At 44.1% G+C, this 21,181-nt stretch overlaps 1 protein-coding gene across 1 annotated transcript in view; it reads right to left on the bottom strand.

The window, feature by feature from the left end:
- HHAT (hedgehog acyltransferase) overlaps positions 1-11,217 on the bottom strand; it is a gene marked incomplete at both ends in the record, with an annotated part of 150,751 nt that extends 139,534 nt beyond the window's left edge. Inside the window, 6 exons of the mRNA XM_080341463.1 lie at positions 2,059-2,230; positions 5,609-5,821; positions 7,106-7,300; positions 7,927-8,040; positions 9,634-9,701; positions 11,124-11,217. Of these exons, the coding sequence (XP_080197589.1) occupies positions 2,059-2,230; positions 5,609-5,821; positions 7,106-7,300; positions 7,927-8,040; positions 9,634-9,701; positions 11,124-11,217 (856 nt within the window). The remainder of the gene's footprint in view (positions 1-2,058; positions 2,231-5,608; positions 5,822-7,105; positions 7,301-7,926; positions 8,041-9,633; positions 9,702-11,123) is intronic.
- Between the last annotated feature and the right edge of the window lie 9,964 nt (positions 11,218-21,181).

The raw sequence follows: 21,181 nt of genomic DNA, 5'->3' as shown, positions 1-21,181 counted from the left end.
AGGCATCACAATACAAGGAGATGCTTCGTGCTGCTTTGAAGCTGCTGTAGTTAAAGGGGAAACACAAAGCAAACAAATAACCTCAGCAGTGCAGAAAGGTTACTATACCATGTGGTTAATCCTCCCAAGTCAACAACAAGCTCCTTCCTTGGTGTCAAGACTATTATCTGATGAAACTGGTGAAACAAATAATGCAAAATAACTGGGGGGAGTGTGTGGCTCTGTACAAGAACTAGTGTAGAGGCATAGTAAGATCCATAAAGATCAATAGAAAAATATCACCAGTACTCTTACTCACATCAGTGGCTCCCTAAAGAAAGTCACAACAGCAGCCCTGTCACTTGTTCGGCTCTAAGGAGACCAGTAAAATCATTGTGATAAAACCTGCAGACAAAACATTTTAAGAAGTGACAAACTTCTGCCTCAATCTCATTTGCACTATAATATTTAAACATTGCTTTAATTACTAGAAAGACAAAGCTCAATGACAGTAGGGTTATACTTTGAACACCTCTCCACAGAGGACTTGTTTAAATTCAAATGATCATATTTTAATCAGGCAGCTTTACAGTCCAAGCTTGCTTTAACACTGGCTTTCATCACCTGTTGCTTCAAGGCATTTTATCTGTTCAAAATGCATTTTAATTCTTCAGATATAACACTTGATTTCATCAAATAAATATACAGCCTACTTGGCTGTTGTCCGGAGAGTAAGTTTTTCCACCTCCCCCTCCTCTTTTTTTAAAATCAACATTGGTAGTCATAAGTGAGGGAGAAACCTGCCAGTAACACCAAAGCTGGAATATTTTGTCCTCAACTCCATAGCCTTGCCTGCCTTATTCAATGGCCACCACGTATGAAGTTCCACATCCTCAGTAACACATCAAAGCGTTTTGTCAGACATACAGTCAACACCAGGAGCTAACAGGTTTAATTCATCAATGAACTGACACTTAGAACAGATGAAAACTCAGAATCCACTTTGTAAACAGTGACTGAGTGAGGAGGGGTAGAACAAACCACAGAGGCAAACCTCTCACTTTCTGCTCTCACTCTTTTTTATATATAATATATATTTTGAAATATCATTTTTAAGTGCATATATGTGCATATACATATATAAGCATACAGAGCACACACATTGCCCTCTACTGACCAGAGTCCAATACACCAGTGTCCTCCAACACATACACTGCTAATCATCCATGATCTCAAATGAATGCTTGATGGGACCATACCAGTGTGTGTGTATCAATTCCTGTTACTTGCTGGTACAGTAAGAGGCTTCTCCTTCAATCCAGCAATTGGCTTTTTCAGAACCCAGTTTTAAGGGCCTGGGGTTTCTCTGCTTGCATTTCTCCTACCTGGTGATACACATAGCAGGACAGTGGAAAAATCAAACCGACCACATACACCAGTCGCTTACAGATTAGCCTATGTCTACCCACATGCCAGCACCCAAAGCCCTTGCTGTTTTATGCTACATTCGCCAGCACTCACTTTTTCCCCATAGTTAAGCATTTTAATGAAATAGCAGAAGGCTGGAAGGGGCAGAAGAAGAAGAAGTCAAGCAGGAATACAGAACTGAATGGCACTGACTGCTACTTCCAGGTCACTTTGTAATTCCTTCCCTCTCTTATTTCCCGAGTACTGTCATGTTAACTTTCAACATGAATACAAACTAGAAACATCAAACAGAGGGAGATCAATAAGCACTTTAATTCTTAACATCTCCTCTCCTCCTACTAAAACTAACCTTTTTGTTTTAAGCTTCTATAACTTTATTGGAGGGAAGCTACTTTAAACCAAAGTTTAGACACACTTTATATTGAAAAAAATACAGAATATTTTTTTAACTTAGGAAGCAGCTCAATAAGTTCAACTGTGAGCTTCCTATGAGATCTACTTGTTATATTATGTCTGTACACTACCTTTCTGACAGCAACCAGCCATAATGTACTATTCACAAGTACCTACAGATGGACATAAAAGAGAAGTGGACTGGGGTTCCTGAAGTGGAGGGAGAAGGAAGATTTCTGCTATTGTTTCTATACTCACCCAAGGCCCAGTATGATGCAGCTTCCAAAGGTGGAACACTGCTGTAGAGAGCATGGATATACATGAGGTGAATCATCAGCTCAGCCAGGCACCACCAAAAGATAATACGAATTACCCCCATAATTAGGATGCCGAGATTGGTCTTCAAACTGAAGGTTTCTTGTCTCCTCATCTAAAGAAGAGACCCAAAGAGGTTATATGGTACATAACTGACTTTTACTTAAATACTCATCCTGAGAACTTTTTACAATTTCACTTGCTATTCATTATTATTACTAAGGGACCATTTGACTACACTATTTGGAAATTTCTGACATACTCGAGGGAGGCTGGTCTGCCCATTCTCAATCTTGGCAAGCAGGAGAAATCAACAAGAAGCCAAATGTGAACATATACTGCACCAAAGTGCTGTAGAAAAGGCCAGGCAAATGCTGTTAACCTGAACAGAATCCAAACATGAGATACTTTTCTTTAATTCCTGTAACTTGATCAACCTCTAGAGATAAAAAATGTTTAAAGAAACTACAGCTACGAAGGAGAAGCTTTTCCAAGCAGGAGTCCTAAAAAACACAACTGCTCACTCTTAAAATACCTCCAGCTCTACCAGCTGCATGAGATTTGAGGACAATTCTTCATCTTTCTCCTGTAGCATTGCCAAGGTCAGCAAGACCTACATGACATGCTGAGCAAATGGCAGTTAAGTGCATGTTAAATATCAGATAAGACAAGGCTTGCAGTTGACAGGCTTCAAGACATCCCAAACACCCTGCTAACTATAGTAAACACATTGGTATACTATTATTTTAACTTCTTTCCACAGTAAAAGAGAATATGAACTAATAACAGAAACAGAATTGTCTAAAAATGTAGTCATATTTTGTACATCTATCATTGCACATGTGCACATCTCCTCCAGTCTCTAACTAGCCACCAAAAACACATGTAACAAGAATAGCAATCAACCCACCTGCACAAACAAAACCCCTAATTGCCAGCACACAGCACAGCTAACATGCAGTTAAGCTCTGCTCACTTACAAATGAAGCAGGACACCCATTTTGAACATTCAATTCTACCTATTTGATGAAAGCTTGGAGACTACCATCATAGGGTTTTGCACAACACGCATTCAAGCCCATGACTAGAACTCTATGATGTGCTTCAGTCCAAGAATTCAACAAGGCCATTGATTAAGTGTCACAGTCTCTTATTTTTGCCTGGCAAGAGATGCCAACTGCCAGCATTTGTATTATGCTCTTTAGGCCATACAGCAGTTTCTCCAAGTCCAGGACTCCTGCTTTCCAGTGTGCTCAGCAGGAGCACTCGTCTCAGCTTCAGTGAAGGGGTTCTGCAGGTGGTCTTTTCTGATAGCAGAAATAGACACTGTTTCTGTTGCACACATTGAATCAACTGCTGGGCAGTGCAAACTTCAAAACCCTTCTCCAGCCTCACCTGTCAAAGCAACATCCTCTGGCTCAGGTAAGAGCTCTGACAATGCACTTTAGCAAACACCAACGAGAAACACATTAAGGTTGTTCAGTTTGGCCCATCTTTATTGCTTTAGCCAAAGAGGTCTGTGTATATTTAAATGAGAACTTACTGCAAATACAGTCATCCTATTCTCAATCCTTTTTTTTTGTCCTCACACCAAGAATATGGGGGTCTTGGCTGAGCCATATCAAATGAACTCAGTTTCAAAGCAATACCCCCACACACACTTTTTCCTACCAGCTACCCCCAAGCTGCTCTCAACATGGTAATTCACTGGTCTTCTAAAACATTCCTTAAAAAAAAAAAAACAAACAAACAAAAAACAAACTCTCCTCCTGCTACAGGTACAAAAATATAGTTGAACACACTTCAGAAGCTACAAAACAGTTAAAGTTACCTCAGTTTCTATGCAAGTTTATATGGACTTTTCCTACAACATCCAAGCTCAGGATAACAACATTCAGCCTTGCCTCCTCCAAAGCTACTAAAGACAAATGAGCTTATGACTCGTCATTCAGGGGTCTACCAGAATCTCACTTTTCACTTCCATAAAGCCCAGTCTATTTGCTGAGGCTTGATCAGAAAATTCTATAAACTGAAACAGTAGGTTTTTGGTTTTAAATGTCCATTCACCTGCTTTATCCCAATGATATTAGCTATAGATACTACGGGTGGTGATTATGCTTCTTACTCAAGTGTGCAAGAAATAAGGAAAGCAATAAAGCATGGAAATCTGGGGGTTTCCCAATCATGTAGAAGCAGGCCAGAAAAGCAGCCTGCAAGGCACTAGAAAAACACATGCAGTACAATAGGTATGTCTTTCACATTAAAGCAGCTGCTCAGCTTGCTGAAGTCTGAAGTGTTCCAGTTAAATCATCAGCTGTTCTCACACCAACATGAGGGAAACTGGAGTATTCAGGAATTCCTAACACAAACCAGCAGCTTTCTGTGACTCTGAAATACATTTCAGAGTTAATAAGCAGGTGCTGCTGAAAATGTTACATTATTCCATCTGATGGAAGAAAACAAAAACTCAGCTCAGCAGCTACATGCTAAAATTATGAGTCCTCTCCAAACGTAACAACATGTCAGTGGCTCCCTGGTTGAAGGGATGAATATGATGTCAGACAAAAAAAAAAAAAGAGATTGCTTTAGAGACCCAAACAGTTCTTAAACTCCACGGACTAAGTAAAAACTGACATACTTTGCACCACCATTAAGTAGGAAAAATATTATAGAATCAGTTCTAGATGCTTTTACTGAAGTCAAAATACGCAGGAATGAAAAATCCTTTTCTGTAGGTTTGTGGTTTATTTTTCAAAGTACCTCATTGAGGGAAAAATGTTTATTTCAGAAGGAAGAGAGATCAGAGCCTGATAGAGAAGATTAATGACCCAGCCTTCAAAACCTGTTTTGCTTTCTTTCCACTTTCTCTAACACTGGAACCTAATCAAACTCTCTCCACCCAAGCACTACATACAAAGACTTATTTTGAAATTATATTTTGACTAAATATATTCTCAGTGTTAGTTACCATCCCTATGCAAGTTCAGTATTATGACAGGACTAGCATACAAACATAAATACTCAAGACTGGTTTCTAACTACAGCCTTCCCTTTTCCATGCAGTATACTTCAATGCTTACAGAGAAAAGGATGATAGATACAAACAAACATTAGGAACACCATCTGTTCCAAAGTCTCATCTGTATCAGTTTTTGTCAAGTAAGTAAGCAGAAAAAAAAAATCTCAGGCTTACTTGTAAACTACATTACAAAAACACAAGGTTAAAAGAGCATCTCAAGGAAAACTAGATGAAATTGTCTACCTAACATTTTCTCATGATTGATATTAAAAAAAAAAATCTCTCAAGATCAGGGGCAGGAAGGAGGCAGAAATCAACCTATCATGCTTTATCTGTTCCCAAAATACAGGGTCTGTGTCTAGATTCGGCAGCTGAAAGGAGATCACCATGCACTTCAATAGATCTTCACCCAATTCACCTGAGGTGCAGATGCACTGAAAATTTATAACTGTGTGATCTTAAAACTACCATTACCTGCTTACTGAATTCATCAAAATTCATAAGAGGTCCATTGTGGAATGTGGGATAATAAAACACATATGCCAGCATCCACAGGAATGAGTGGGATGACTTCTGGGCAGGTCCATGCCAGCAGTACTCCAGGCTGAAGCTAGTGCAGAAGAGACCACGGACAGACAGCGTGAAGAGCAGCAGATAATACTCATTTTCAGTGTCATACCACTTTCTCTGCAAGACAAAAAGCCAGAACACAACAGTGCAAAGCTGTGTTTTCTATGCGGCAGGACAGCAATGTCCACCCAGATCCTAATTTTCAGGATCATTGGTAGCAGGAAGAAACTAAAGCAAACAGCAGCTGAAACCAGCATCTAAAGTGAACAGCACTGTTTAATGCATACACAACAAGCACTGGCTGTTGATGAAGAAAGGGTCTCCAGAGGTACTGTAGCCAGCATAAAGAGACAATAGTTTGATTTCAGAAACATATTAAGTTGTGAAAAACTGTGACAGCAGAAGAGCTTTTCTTACAGGAATGCCATTATCTCCCTCAGGTTTGGTCCAGTAATACAATATCCAAACCAGCTGGCAATCCTACTGACAGCCAAAGGACTGCTAGGGCTGAAGCCAAGGCTGCAGTTCAGATCTAAAAGAAATAAGAAAGCCCAAGACTGGAAAGATGTTACTGAGCCTTTATCAAGTTTTTGACACTCTGTCACACCTGCTTCCAACAACACACACATACATCATCAAAAAAAAACTTGGAAATGTCAGCACAGTTTGCCTTTTTTTCCTTTTTGCATTTGTATTGCAGTGGGCCTTTTCCTCCTCTCAGCAAGACACAAAGCTGTCTGCACCACACAAAGAGACCCTACCCACTCATCTTCCCTCTGCACTTCCCCTGTGATCAGAACAACAAGCCTTAAAACATATACCCAGTTTTTCCCCTTAGTCTGAGTAAATACAAGGACATTTCCTTACAACTGCACAGCCATTTCTCCCAAGTCTGTACTGCCCAGCAAAAGCCATTAGAGAAAGAGCAAAACAGAGGTTGCATCAACCCATTGTGAGCAAGCAACTTGTCTTGTACATATCAAGTGCTAGAGTCTCCCTTTCCACACAGAAGCCTGCAGTCACCAATAAAATACACTCAGGCTCAATTAAACAACTCCTGGATACAAACCCAAAGAACAGCAGCTTAAGTTGATACAATTCTAGCTCCAAAGAACAACAAATGTGTTTACTAGAACACTAGTAAAGTATTGTCACACCTGGTGTGTCACACCTCTTACACATTAAGGTACATACTTTGGTCTCAGTGCATCAGCTGAGAAATACAACTTTGCTAACTGTAGAAGCTCTAGCACAAGTCACTGCAGCTCTACTGCTTAAGGTTTTGAGCCATCCTCTGCTTACATCAACTGAAGGGATAGCACTCTGTCATCAAGATAGGTGCTATAACAGACAAACAGCACCATAATTCACCTGATGCTTAATTAATCCTTCCCACATTACCTTGGCTTCTTCCACAGCTGGTATGCGTAATGTGGACAGCAGGATAAGGGAGGATAACCATGTCAGGAGTGACAGCCGAAACTGAGCCACAGCAAATGAAATTGCTGCATGTAACAAAATTACAGCAAAGCCCTTGATTCCCAGTAACAACCAGCAGGCAGCCATTCCATAAACCATCAAGCACCATGGTTTATACTGTGAGAAAAAGAAAAATGAACAATTTTTAGATTATTATTTCTAGAGAAGAAAACCACTGCATATCTGTGCTACGGTACACAGGGTCTATAGTAGAAACAAATGTAGCCAAAAAGATTAAGAACACATATGACAAAATACAGGGAAACCCAACTGTATCCATAAAGATAGAAAGGAAGGGGTTTCTGTAGCAGTGTGTGTGAAACCCACAGCCTCCTTGATCTGGGAGAGAACATAACTTTCTCTTTTCCTTCCCCAAACTAGCAGATGTGACACAACATGCTAGTCATTTCCCACAATCATGCAGTTATGCCAAAACCCAAGCAGTCGTCACTTTACAGTACTGGAAAGGAATAACCATACCTGCCTTTTGTGTACAGGACAAATTATGCTGGTTAATGGCACAACAAAGCACACACTTTCAAGGGTTGGAGGCTGAAGTGTCCAAAGACAGACCTAAGGCAACTTATGTCTTTGCTCTCACCTGTGCATCATTACACACCCACTCACGCAATTCACCCCACAGAACAGTTTCCCATACTCAGTAGCCTCAGTGCTGAGTTTCCCACACCCAGAGTAAGCTGAAACCCCATAGACTCCCTGCTGTGAAGAAAATCCATACATACCTTCTCCATCAAGAGCCTGGACACTTGTGATACCAGCAGGTGACCAGCCAGAAGCCACATTATACGTTCCTTTCCCCATTCGATCCAGTAGCTCCACTCAAAGTCAATGGGATCCTGGAGCATCAAGGGAACTGGTCACAAAAGCACATCCTTACAAGATAAGGAAATGTCTCCATAACACACTAGGTCTCTTACCCAACACCACAGAAATCAGCATCTGGGGAAAATCTGGCTTCAGCAATACAGTCTCATCACTTACAGAGGTGAGCTCTGACAGCTCCTTTTTGACTTGCAGTGGTGTGAAATTCAGAAAAAGAGTTTTAGATGGCATCACGGCTCCTAGGCCCCCATGCTAGCACCGAACCTGACCAAGCAGCAATCACCGCCTTTCCCCACAAATGCCATGGGAGTTTTCTAACCATAAAGCGGGTAGCGAGGCAACCACACATCCCTCTGCACCAGGACATGGGAAACAGGCTAGTGACTACACAGAGATGCAACCAGGAACAAGAGTCCCACTTCTCAGGGGCTCCTCAGTCCAACACATCCTTGCTTTTATTCACTGTTGAGAAGCTTCTTAGGAAACAACAAATTAAGCTGCTACTACTGTTCCTGACCATCTCTTCAAACCCAGCAAATTCACACCTCTGCTTGCCCTGATCCTTTTAACTTTAAATTGTATTTTTTCACTTCAGACAGAAAAAGAAAACACACACTGACAGAGTTTTAGATTATATTTAACTCAAAGTTTAACCAAGATTTTTTTTTTTTCCCCACTTTCCATCAACCTTTTAAGACAGGCAACAGAGAAGCACAGCACAGCTTTCCATGCACATGCCCCTCACCTCTCCTAAGGAATTCTTGGGTGAAAAGACACCTTGCTGGAAGAGAAGCTTCATTCCTTGTTTCAACAAAGCCTAGGTAGGTTTTTACCTAAGTGAAGTAAGAGGGATCAGCTGGTAGCCCCTTGTCTCACACAGAGCCCCACTAAAAGTTCATGTCTACAACTGCTTTATGACTTTCTCAAAAACACATGTCAAGGGTCCCTTACCATCAGTGACGGTGGGCCTCAACACCAAAATACTTCCACAGATATGCATTCCTGGTCTTGTGTAGATCATACTCAATATTAGCTGCATGCATTAGCTGCACTTCTTCAAAAGGACGTGAGGTCAAACACAAGCAAGGTGGGAGGTGTTCGGTCATTTTTTGGTTTGAGGCAGAGAGGCCCTAGTTTTCTTAGATTTTTTCTTTTTTTCTTTAAGACCAATCGTTTATTTAAGCCCTTATGCCCCTAAAATCTGTTATCCTCTATTCTGGACTACAAGGTAACAAAGAAGAAAACACGTTCACTGATGTTAAGTATTATCCAAACCAGCCAGTGACACGAAAAAAGGGCTGCAGGAAACATCAAGGGTGATCATAGCTTTTAAGACCAAACAGAAAAACAGAGGGTTATTAAGTGATGTAACGAAGGAGGCACACTTAGGCCGGGGATCAATAAGAGAAACAAAACTTCGGTTATGATTCTCAGACCTAGGCACACCTGGGAAGTCCCTTTTCCTCATTAGAAACAGACCAAACTTAACCATGAGTATCTGAATCTGCAAAGTTACTACAAACCTCTGAAGCTAGACCAGAAGCTCAGGAGATCAAAGGGGACAGAGACACAAAATAAGCAATGCTAGTATTAGTCACTCATCCTACCTTCTTGAGGCCTCGAAAGAGAGTCCCTGGTTCCAGCCCAAACCTTCTATCCAACACAGCTTCATACTCTGCAAAGAAAGCAAACCTTTGCTAAGGACACAGCAGCCAGAGCTAGGAAAACCAGAGATGTGGCTTCTGCTGCTCAAGAACAACACAAGAATGTGTTGCCTCTGCCAGTGGGGACACTTGGAGCCAGGAAAGGGCACGACACCATGTCACCGCTCCACAGGTAACCTACCTGACCAGGTCACAGCTCTGCCTTGCAGCAAAGGCAAAGCCACTGACCCACCCAGAAACTTATGCTTTGATTCCCCCTTGCAAGAGGAGCAGCAGCAGACAGGGACCAACCTTTTACCACACAGGAGCTGCACTAATTCCTATTTCCCCCTTCTGAGGGCTGTCTGGTTTCTCTCACTGGAACAGAAAGGGCACACAAACCTGACAGTGACCAGTAGAGCCAGAGTAGGGCAAAGCTGCTCAGAGAAGCCACCTCCAGAGCTCCTTCCCATGCAAATTTTTGCCATCTCTACAGAAGACACACTGTACACACAGGTGCACAGCCCTGTACCCATTTACACAGCACTTTCCTCACTGCCCTGCAAGTGCCTTTCTGACACTTCTGTTGTTCCTTTATTAAAGTCAGCTAGGGTCACTACTGTAGAACACCTTACTAATTAAACCCAACAAGATAAAATACACATTTCCCTAAGGCTCTCTAACTAGCTTTACTTTTATTAGATAATACTCCCTTTTTTTCCCCTTAAAATATTAGTGTGCCAGAACACAACTTTTTTCCATTTACAAATTGTCTTTAAGTTGTTCAAAACCTCACCCCTCCTCTGCACTATGCAGCCACATTGAACCAAAACCAACCCACCATAGCAGATAATGAGAGGCTACACAAAACACAGGTGTTTGTTTGGAAATAAACCAACCTACCATAGCAGATAATAAGAGGCTACACAAAACACAGGTGTTTGTTTGGAAACAAACCAACCTCAAAGCTGCACAGACAACCCAGAGCTCCAGGCAGGGAAGCACCCACCTGCCCTGAAGCCTCTCCAGGTTCAATCCCCAGCAAGCACCATCAGGAGGCACAGCTGTTTCAGAACCACCCACCTCCAAGGAGCTGCAGGTGTGAGCACTCAAAAAAAATTCAGACACAACTTCACTAAACTTCCCCCATCTGAGCAGCTGAGCTTCAAAGGTCTCCCTCACAAGTTCCCGAATAACCAAGTGCCAGGACACCACTGCCAAGGGCCTTCCCAGCACCTGAGGCAGAAAAGCCTTGGGACAAAGCTCTCATCCCAGCTAGTACATGACCACCTCTTCCTCACACAGGACTAGTTCACAGCCAGGAAGAACACAGGTGCTCCTTGCAGAGGAGCAAAGCAGAAACCAACCCAGAGAGGACAACTCAAGCTGAGCAGCCTCACCAGCCGCGGGCAGGATGCGCTGCAGAAGGGAGCACATCTCCGCTGCAGACTTACTTTGAGACACCTGGTGCGCTTCGTAGAAACCGTAGAGGTGAGAGCCCACGGCGAGGAGCCCGTAGAGACGCATCTCCCAGCGCGGCAGCAGCATCGGCCCGGGAGCTGCTCCCCCACTAACCCCGCCGGCCGCCTCCCTGCACGGAAAGAGGACGGGAGAGGTTTCCCCGCGGAAGACAGACAGGCAGCGGGACAAGACGCATCGGACACAGCAGCAACCCCTCGCCGGTCCCTGGCGGCGGGACCGCGGCGGGCCGAGCAGCGGCCACCGACCGCGCTGCTGCTGCCCTGCGGCGGGGCGGGCTCGGGGCACAGAGGGGCCCGGGCTCCGCCGGCAGGGGACGGGAGACGAGCCCTGCCCAGCTGCGACGGCTGCGGAGGGCCCAGTGCTGAAGGCTTGGCACGGCCCAGGTCCGGCGGAGCCCTAGGGGCAGGACGAGAGCCAGGGCCGGACCCGGGCTGCTCTTGCCGACGCGGGAGTAGAGAGAGGAAGAAGGAGCGCGGACCGCTCTTACCTGAGGAGGGCTTCGACACCCGGAGCGGGAGGAACAGCAACCACGTCCCCAGGCGCCCCGCGCTGAGACTCCAGCCCCACGGCGGCACACGGCTCCGGCGGGACGGCTCCACAGCACGCGCGGCTCCGCCCGCCCGCCCCCTAATGCGCTGCGGCCACCCCCGCGGTGGGCGGGGCGGGGCAGAGCTCCACGCCCCTGCGCGCCCTCTCCGGGCCGCTGGGCGGCGCTGCAGCGCTCCCCGCCGCGGGGGGGCGAACCTGGCGCGCTGCGCCGGTAGCAGCGGCTCTGCATCTGCGTGGAGATGCGAATTAGACAGGGACCGCTCCCGCCTCCCCGCCGGCTGCGGCAGAACGCGTTTCACAGAATCACAGAATGGTTGGGGTAAGAAGTGACCTCTGGAGATCACGTAGTCCAACCCACCTGCTAAAGCAGGTTTACCCAGAGCAGATCACACAGGAATGCATTCAGGTGGGTTTTGAATATCTCCAGAGAAGGAGACTCCACAACACCCCTGGGCAGCCTGTTCCAGTGTCTGTCACCCTTACTGTGAAGAAGTTTCTTCTCATATTTAAGTGGAACCTCCTGTGTTCCGGTTTATACCCATTGCCCCTTGTCCTATCATTGGTTGTCACTGAGAAGAGCCTGGCTCCATCCTCATGACACTCACCTTTACATATTTATAAACATTAATGAGATCACCCTTCAGCCTCCTCCAGGCTAAAGAGCCCCAGCTCCCTCAGCCTTTCCTCATCAGGGAGATGCTCCACTCCCTTCAGCATCTTTGTTGCCCTGCACTGGACTCTCTCCAGCAGTTCCGTGTCCTTCTGGAACTCAGGGGCCCAGAACTGGACACAATATTCCAGGTGTGGTCTCACCAGGGCAGAGTAGAGGGGAAGGAGAACCTCTCTCAACCTACTAACCACCCTCCTTCTAATACACCCCAGGATGCCATTGGCCTTCCTGGCCACAAGGGCAGAGTGCTGGCTCATGGTCACCCTGCTGTCCACCAGGACCCACAGGTCCCTTTCCCCTACACTGCTCTCTAATAGGTCATTCCCCAACTTATACTGGAACCTGGAGTTGTTCCTACCCAAATACAAGACTCTACACTTGTCCTTGTTATATTTCATTAAATTTTTCCCTGCCCAACTCTCCAGCCTGTCCAGGTCTCTGGATGGAAGCACAGCCTTCTGGTGTGTCAGCCACTCCTCCCAGCTTGGTGTCATCAGCAAACTTGCTGACAGTGCACTCTATTCCATCATCCAAGTTGTTGATGAATATATTGAATGGTACCCATCCTGGATATATTTATAAATGTTGATGAGATCCCCTCTCAGCCTTCTCTTCTCCAGGCTGAACAGACGCAGCTCTCTCAGTCTCTCCTCACTAAATAAGAAACGCTGCTGTCTGTGAGAATGAAATGTGCTGTGCAGGATTGCTTAGGTCTGCTGAGAACCCGGCAGTTGGCTTATGTCAAGCACATGAGCCATTTGGGTAGGAAGTTGTCGTTCTGGTCTGTGTTCCCCATAGCATTTATTAGGACCTGACTGCAGATGCAGGCACCCTCACAGCTGAGGGACGGTAAGAGAGCATCACTTGTATAAAGGTGCTATGGGAAAACGGCACCAGCTCCAGTGCTTCACAGGCACTGGAGCAAGTATGGCAGTGGCACATCCCCCCTGAGATCTGGAGCCTTCAATGGGGCAGTTAATGGCTCTTTTAGCACCTTAATGGGACCCTGAGTGGTTAACCGGGTGGTTAGCAGAGGAGGTGCCCAGAGAAGCTGAGAAGCTTCTGGACCATGCTGTAATGCCCACAGCCAGATCTGACCGGACCATAAAACGGGGCTCCTGCCAAAGGCCCCCTTTGTAGTGGTCTTCTTGGAGCAGTAGGTCTGTGAACTGGAGCTCTCCCCTTAGACTGGGATGCCATCTAAGAAGACTTCCTGGGACTGAGAGTGCCTCACGTGCCCATTTGGGTGAGTGGTAATTTACTGGATATACCCTCGAATAAGTCCTTGTCTAACCAGGTGAGTGTGAGTCCTTGCCTAACCTGAGAGAGTGCTTATTTCTTGCGGGTACCTGGAATCAGAGGGTCTGGTTTGTTTCTTGTGTGTGCATGCACGCTGTGGGTCCTCGTTATTCTTATTTTGCTGCACTCCAATAATCTCCTCAACTGATATCCGAACCTGTACTTTATGTTGTCGGAGTGCTAACTAATTGTATAAACCCTCTTTCTAGACTGTTTATTGGCTGCAATTTTCTGGCCAGAATAAAGTCTGGTTTGGAACTTGTTGTTCGCCTAAAACTGACTTTGGGGTGCCTCCGTGACACCAAGCCACAGGGATGGCACTGGGAGACAGGTGCTGCAAGGAAGAGTGAAAACACATATTCAACAAGTTGTTCCACAAGATGTGATATAAATTAATACTGAAGTAAAAATGAAGGGTTGCATTCAGATGAAAAGGATGTCCGTAACAACCTCTTAGAGACTTTCCCCTCCACCCCCTCCTGCAGTGCACGGTACACCGAGGCAGAGACACTTTTTGCAGTCATCATGACACAGCTTGACAAGTTAGCAGGTCTGAAGAGCACCACCAAAGCAGGAATGTGGGACTGGAAGTGCTGGTGCTGACAACCACCTCATGGATCAACCTGTGCTTTAGCAAGGGCTTCCTCCTCCTGGCACTTCAGACACAGATGATGAGCCTCACTGCTCTTAGTATTAAAAATGCATTGACTTCCCAGCCCATAAAGTCTGTGCAGTTTTTACTCCTCTATTCTCACACCCTGTGACTTTTATCCCTGTTTGGTGTTGACATCAGTGATGTGTTTTTTTAATGGGAGAAATGTTCCATATTCTTTTGCATGTCATCTTGCTGGATTTTAGAGTTTCTCTAATAAATAGGGTTTCAGTTCTCTTGATCACCTTAAGGCCTTCTTTGCATATTAAAATCCCTGTTTCCTGATCTTTAAAAGCCAAACTTGTCTCTGATACTCCAGGTTAAGTCTCACCAGTACAAGGGATTAAATCTTCCCTATCTGAACCAGACAAGCATCTCCTGGTATCTCGAAAAATCATGTCTGCCTTTGTCAAAGCCGCATGGTGGTCCCTAATAATTTTGCCTTTTTGCCTCCAGTTTTACTTTCTGTCTCTCTGTGCCAGGGAATGGCTCATCTTTGGTTTACAGAGCCAATTTTTATATACCCCCTAGATGCAAGGTGTTGCGTATGCCCTGTGGAACTGCTGTAAAAATCTCAAAGTCAGGTACATTCTCCTCTGTGATGCCTAGATCCTCTTTTCTGCCGACAGTGCTTCCCCAACTTTTGCCCTCAGCCCTTCCCCTTTAAAAAAATGTAACGATAACCTGTGTAACAGCACCAGAACAGCAGTCCTGAATTTGTAGAAACTTTTCCACAGCACTGCAGGCGAGTTATGGCCACTAAGGGTCAGCAGAGCTTGTATTTTCCTGCTGTTTTGTGGTTTCTGGTCAAGAGCGTGAAGTCAGCACAGGCAGCAGGCCCTCTAGGTGGCTGCAGAACACAAACAGTGTGCTTGCAGGAGCGGTACTGCAGCTTCGGAAAGGGAAGAGGTGTAACAAATTACAGCTTTTACATCAGGCTGCACTGAAAAGGATGTCTTTGTCATTAGTAATGTGGTGACATCCAAGAGCCCATGTATGCTCTGTGACCATCAAGTCGATGGAGCAGGAACGCTGAAGAACTCTGACAACAGCCCCAGCTGGAAGATCTCACTGCCTGGACTTCTATATGACACTATTATTTATTTTTTTTCCCCCCACCCTTATTCAGAGGGTTTTATATAGTAAAACATGACAAGAATCTCAATGAATGACTTGGCAAAACTAGATCTAAGCTAAGCTGCTGAACATCGTTGGCATGAACACCTACGCATTGAAGATGGTCCTCAACATTTTAGATGTCACGAATAAAAAGCAAGTCCTGATGCTGCTGTAAGTCACTGACAGGCAGCAGAGGAATCTAAGAGTAAAAACCCTAGAAAGGCGGCAGCAGAAAACCCCACTTCTCATTTGATCAGCAAGGAGGCAAAGTTTTTTAAACATCTCTTGCTTTGTGTCCCAGCAGCCACACAGGCTCAGCAGCCTCTTCAAGGCATCTGTCCTTCGGCAAGAAATTGGTGTGATGCTGAGTACACCTGTGGAAGGTTTATCTAAGGCCGAACAAAACAATCCACCTTGGGCAGAATGATGATTTGTGACGGTAGAGGTATTTCTCTGGAACAAATTCAGAGCATCACTTCTGCTTGAAGGTTTGCAGCCACGAAGATGATGAAAGGACTGGAACATCTCCTGTATGAGGAAAGGCTGAAGGAGCTGGGTCTCTTTAGCTTGGAGGAGACTGAGGGGTGACCTCATTAATGTTTATAAATATGTAAAGGTGAGTGTCAGGAGGATGGAGCCAGGCTCTTCTCGGTTACAACCAGTGATAAGACAAGGAGCAATGGGTACAAACTCAGCACAGGAGGTTTCACTTAAATATAACAAGGGCAAGTGTAGAGTCTTACATGTGGGCAGGAACAACCCCAGGTTCCAGTATAAGTTGGGGAATGACCTATTAAAGAGCAGTGTAGGGGAAAGGGACCTGGGGGTCCTGGTGGACAGCAGGATGACCATGAGCCAGCACTGTGCCCTTGTGGCCAGGAAGGCCAACGGCATCCTGGGGTGTATTAGAAGGAGGGTGGTTAGTAGGTTGAGAGAGGTTCTCCTTCCCCTCTACTCTGCCCTGGTGAGACCACACCTGGAATATTGTGTCCAGTTCTGGGCCCCTGAGTTCCAGAAGGACAGGGAACTGCTGGAGAGAGTCCAGCACAGAGCCACAAAGATGATGAAGGGAGTGGAGCATCTCCCTGATGAGGAAAGGCTGAAGGAGCTGGGGCTCTTTAGTTTGGAGAAGAGGAGACTGAGGGGTGACCTCATTAATGTTTATAAATATGTAAAGACTTAGTATCACAAGGATGGAGCCAGGCTCTTTTCAGTGACAACCAATGACAGGACAAGGGGCAATGAGTATAAACTGGAACACAGGAGGTTCCACTTAAATATGAGAAGAAACTTTTTCTCTGTGAGGGTGACAGAACACCGGAACAGGCTGCCCAGGGGGGTTGTGGAGTCTCCTTCTCTGGAGACATTCAAAACCTGCCTGGACCCCTTCCTGTATAAACTCATCTGGGTGTTCCCACTCTGGTGGGGGGATTGGACTAGATGATCTTTTGAGGTGCCTTCCAATCCCTCACATTCTATGGTTCTATGATACTGTCAGAATGGCTACAGAGGGCACAGGCAACAAGTTGCCAAAGAAGTCCATGTCTGTCTTCAGTACTGGGACCCAGCAGGAAGTCATCCAGTCTCCACCACAGCCTCGGTATCCAGTGGTGGGTGCAGTGCCAGCCTCTTGTACATCAGTTCAAGCATCACTAGAAGAGAGTCCATCTCTAGCAGATGTTCATGTCCCTATTTTTTATTTCCATCTTTTATGAAGCTGTTATAGCATCTGAGTTGGAAGTGTTGGATTTTGACTGTAAAGTTCAAATTCCATTTGGTGGGAGTCTCCCTTTTTTATGTGATCAGCTATTTATGTGATCATCAGAAACTTAGGCAAATAATTCCAGAATCAAGGATGGAGATAGCAGGAGACCCTTTAAAAGGGCTGTTCTATGCAAGTTCTTCTGAGGTGCACTCACTACAGAACTCCTAATTTCTAGGGTCTCGTCATGGCCACGGTGTGAGGTAGGGTGGGGGGTGCAACAGGCAATGAGGTGAGTGACTGAGGCATTTTGCACCTGGGAAAGTGAACCAAAGCTCATGTTTTTGAGGAAACCCTTTTTTTTTTTCAGCTTATAATTTGTTTTGCATGCAGTTAAGAAGTCAAAATGAGCATTCATGAATACAGCAGTAAAGTCCTCAGGCAGGCTAAAGTGTAGGGCTTCTCACTGCTTTTCTGAATGTAAAGTCTCTCTGGGAATTACAAGCAGTGACCTAGAACTTTCCCTCACAGGTCAATATCTTACAGCATTGAACCAAGCCTCTTGTTTTGATTCACCTTCTGGAAATCACACAGTAATGCCCCCTGCTTGCAATATCTGAATGATGAGACATGATCAGCACATGCTGAGAGTCTGCAGATTAGAAGTTCAGCAGTAGACAGGAGGATGAGCCGTGTATATTTAGAAGAAATCACAAGTATGACAAGAAATGTCCACATAGCAAAACAGCTGTATTAAAATAGGAACAGTCAGAAATATAAAAGGTGTGGTATTTCTGAAGAAAGCCAAGTGAGTCTTGCCATGGCCAAGTTAAACATGACACAACTGAGGCTAACGTGAACCTTCCCTCAGAGATCTCAGGCATGGAGTTATGGACTCTTGGAGACAACCTGCAAGTTTGCCCTTTTTGTCTTGTTTGTCTTGGCTTAATGAAAAGTGAATGTTACACTAAGTTGGTCAGCCTTGCAGATAGCCACATCTTTACAGGTTCCTTTCTCCTCTGTCTCCCAACCCTGAAACTGGCTCTTGTGAAGTGCCAACTATTTGTTGTTGGTTTTTGTGTTTTGTTTGTTTGTTTGTTTTTCCCATCACCTTTACCCATATCTATGTAGACATTGTTTATAGAGAGATCCTTGCAATTGCAATGTCAGTATTTCTGTGCATGCAGATATAATAATTTTCCTGGCTTCTTTTTAATGAATCCTTCGCATCTTTGAGAACTTGTTTCATGCTTTGAGGCTGGAAAATTACCATCATGCTTCTGACTGGGGATTCATAAAATTACTTTTGTAAAAGATACAGTAAATTAATACAGTATTGCAACTAAGCAGCTCACAGTTGGATTCATGCTGAACATCTCAGAGACTTCCTTGTCAGCTCACTACCTGCTTTGCTTAACTAAAGCCCTGAAAACCATGGCTCCTGGTAAAAGCCTTTTAATGGACTTCTTTACTGATTACCCAGTTTTCCCTTCAATGAAAGCAGTGTTGTAAGCAAAGTCATACCGCCTTGCTCTCACCATGAATGTGGAGTCCACTTGTGTAGCGTTAGCACAGCTGGGATGAGGTGCAACTACCTTTATCCCACCTGAGTCTTAGATAATCATGCTTGAGCTTCAGTTTCTAAGTAGTCAGCTATTAAACACAAAGGGGTTATTTTTCTTTTTCCAACAATACTCCTTAGAATTTGCATAGCTGTAAGTGTGAAATGATGGGAGTTACGGGGATGGTGAGTCAACTCCTACATACCTTAGCCATCCTACTGAAACCTCCTGTGATTCCTAGTGAGGAAGTGATAATCCGCTATTGGGGTATTTAAACACCTTAGTATTTTGATATCTTGGTCATCCTTGAGCAGAATAGATGGTCCAGTCCAAACACAGGAGCAGGGATTCTTAAAAAAAAAAAAGTCTCTACTTTAGGCATTAATTTTCTTACCATTTTAAAGTAATAGCAGAATGAAATTTAGGAAAAAAAAAAAAAGGCCAGATCACAGCCAGTTTACTCAATTGTAGTTTACATTATTACAAATTATGGCAAGACTCCCACCCGACCTCCAACAGGGCAAGTAGCTGACAAAATGTAAATGAGCCAAAAGGTGTTTTAAATTTAGTTATATGAGGTTGTAAATCAGATGCAAATCTCATTCTATTATACTACATTATACACATCTTTTTCAGTGGCATAAGAAATTACTTCTGTCTGTGCATATCTAAACTTAATCCATAGCTATATTCCTGAAAACATTGCCTTTTTAATCAACTCAGTGAATGGAATAAATGTAGCAAAAAAATACATCTCAGGTTACTATATGATAGTTGACAAAAATATTCAGATGGAATGGTCTCTCTCTCTGCCTACTGAGCAAATTTTTTAAACTCTCCATCTCTTCACATCGCTTCGCTATATGAACAGCCAGTGAAGGATCATTTCAGCTACCACAACCACCTGTATTTTACTGATTTATCCCTTATTTCCTATTGTTTGCCATATCCTTGTGAAAGACTGGGAATACATTCTAGTTTGATTATTTCTATTCGGCAGAATATTTTTCTTCTGTCTTTTTAAGGTCTGTGAAATAAGAGGACTCAGTGGAGTTGACTGTTCACATCACAAATGGAGCCAGCACAGCCCTGTCCAGTCTCCAGCTGTTCAGACACAACCGCCAGAAGATTCAGAAACTTCTCCCTCATAGGAATCAGGTAAAGATATAGACCTCAGTCTTTTATGTCAACTTTCTTGAAGAAATATCATGGCTTAGAAATGTTTCTAAGTAGACTGGAGACATTCTGTTGTCTTTTGTGAATGGATTTTGCTACATCTTAGTTTCATGAGCAACGTGAATACTTCCCTTATTATTCGGGCTTCACTCTCCTCAGGGACTGCCTTCTTGTTCCATGAGTGTGTGGTGCCTTACTCAACGATGCCTTAATGGCCAATATTCCTCCTAAACTCTACCACAATATCAATATTAAAATGTCACTGAATACTGAAGTCAATGCAAGTATATTCATGGCCACAGTCATGCATGTTCCTTGGCTACTTGGTACATCTGTGGCCTTATGGCTGCAGGGTCCCGTTCCCTTTACACATATGCACACTTAGATCAGTCCACACCTGCCTGCACATTGAACGGTAAATAAAAAGCTTATAGCTGGTTTCCTACCTAAATGCATGGATGACATTACATTACTGGTCAGGATATTCCAGAAAACAAAGCTTTTTTATGTTTGATCTGAGATGCCTTCTTGCTTTGTGCATTGACTGTCCACTAATTTTCTCCATTTTTGTTTCACCTTTCCTTGAAGAGAGAGTAGTACTCCAAGATGGGCTCCCAAGTCATAAAAAAACCTGACTTCATGATGCAGACATCTTCTATTTTGCTTCTGTGTTTATGTAAAAGGCCATAAATATATATGTGATAAGAAGTGCTCTGTCATACTTGAAGCATTTTTAGGTTGTTCTTGAGATGATGCCTTTCAATAAGGAAAAGTATTCAAAAGCTCTTTTGGTGCCTGTGAAAAATGCCAGCAACATCTCACCCTTTGCAGATAATCTCTTCATATAATGGTGCTAAAATATTAGCAAAAATTGCATTTAACTCATAAATATTTACAGCTATTTCAAATGCCAAAATTTTGCTCTGTGACTAGCACAAATCAACTGAATAACATTGTGTACAATAAAAAAGTGGGTCACTGCCAACTGTGGCTTATAACTGCAATATGATTTGCAAATACATCAAATTGCTGCCGCAGGACAAGGTGCTGCTTTCAGTACACAATGTCTTCATTGACTGCTGTAGGTTTGGAATAGGTTTCAAACCTCATATCTACCATGAACTGCCATAATATTCCTGCCTTATATAGTCTGAGTTGATAGCTTTTTACTGGAAAACGAGAAGAGGATTCACCTCTTTAAAACAGCACCTTGACATGGAAAATGAACTAAAGACCAGCCCATCCAAACAATGCAAGCCCTCCAAGACAGATCATCCTCTAGACTGCCTGGAGGAGACAAC

The sequence above is a fragment of the Nesoenas mayeri genome (genome assembly GCF_963082525.1).
Source record: "Nesoenas mayeri genome assembly, chromosome: 3".
Taxonomy (NCBI): Eukaryota; Metazoa; Chordata; class Aves; order Columbiformes; family Columbidae; genus Nesoenas; species Nesoenas mayeri.
Note: the sequence above shows the minus strand (reverse complement) of the source record. Positions and strands in the feature narration are given on the sequence as shown.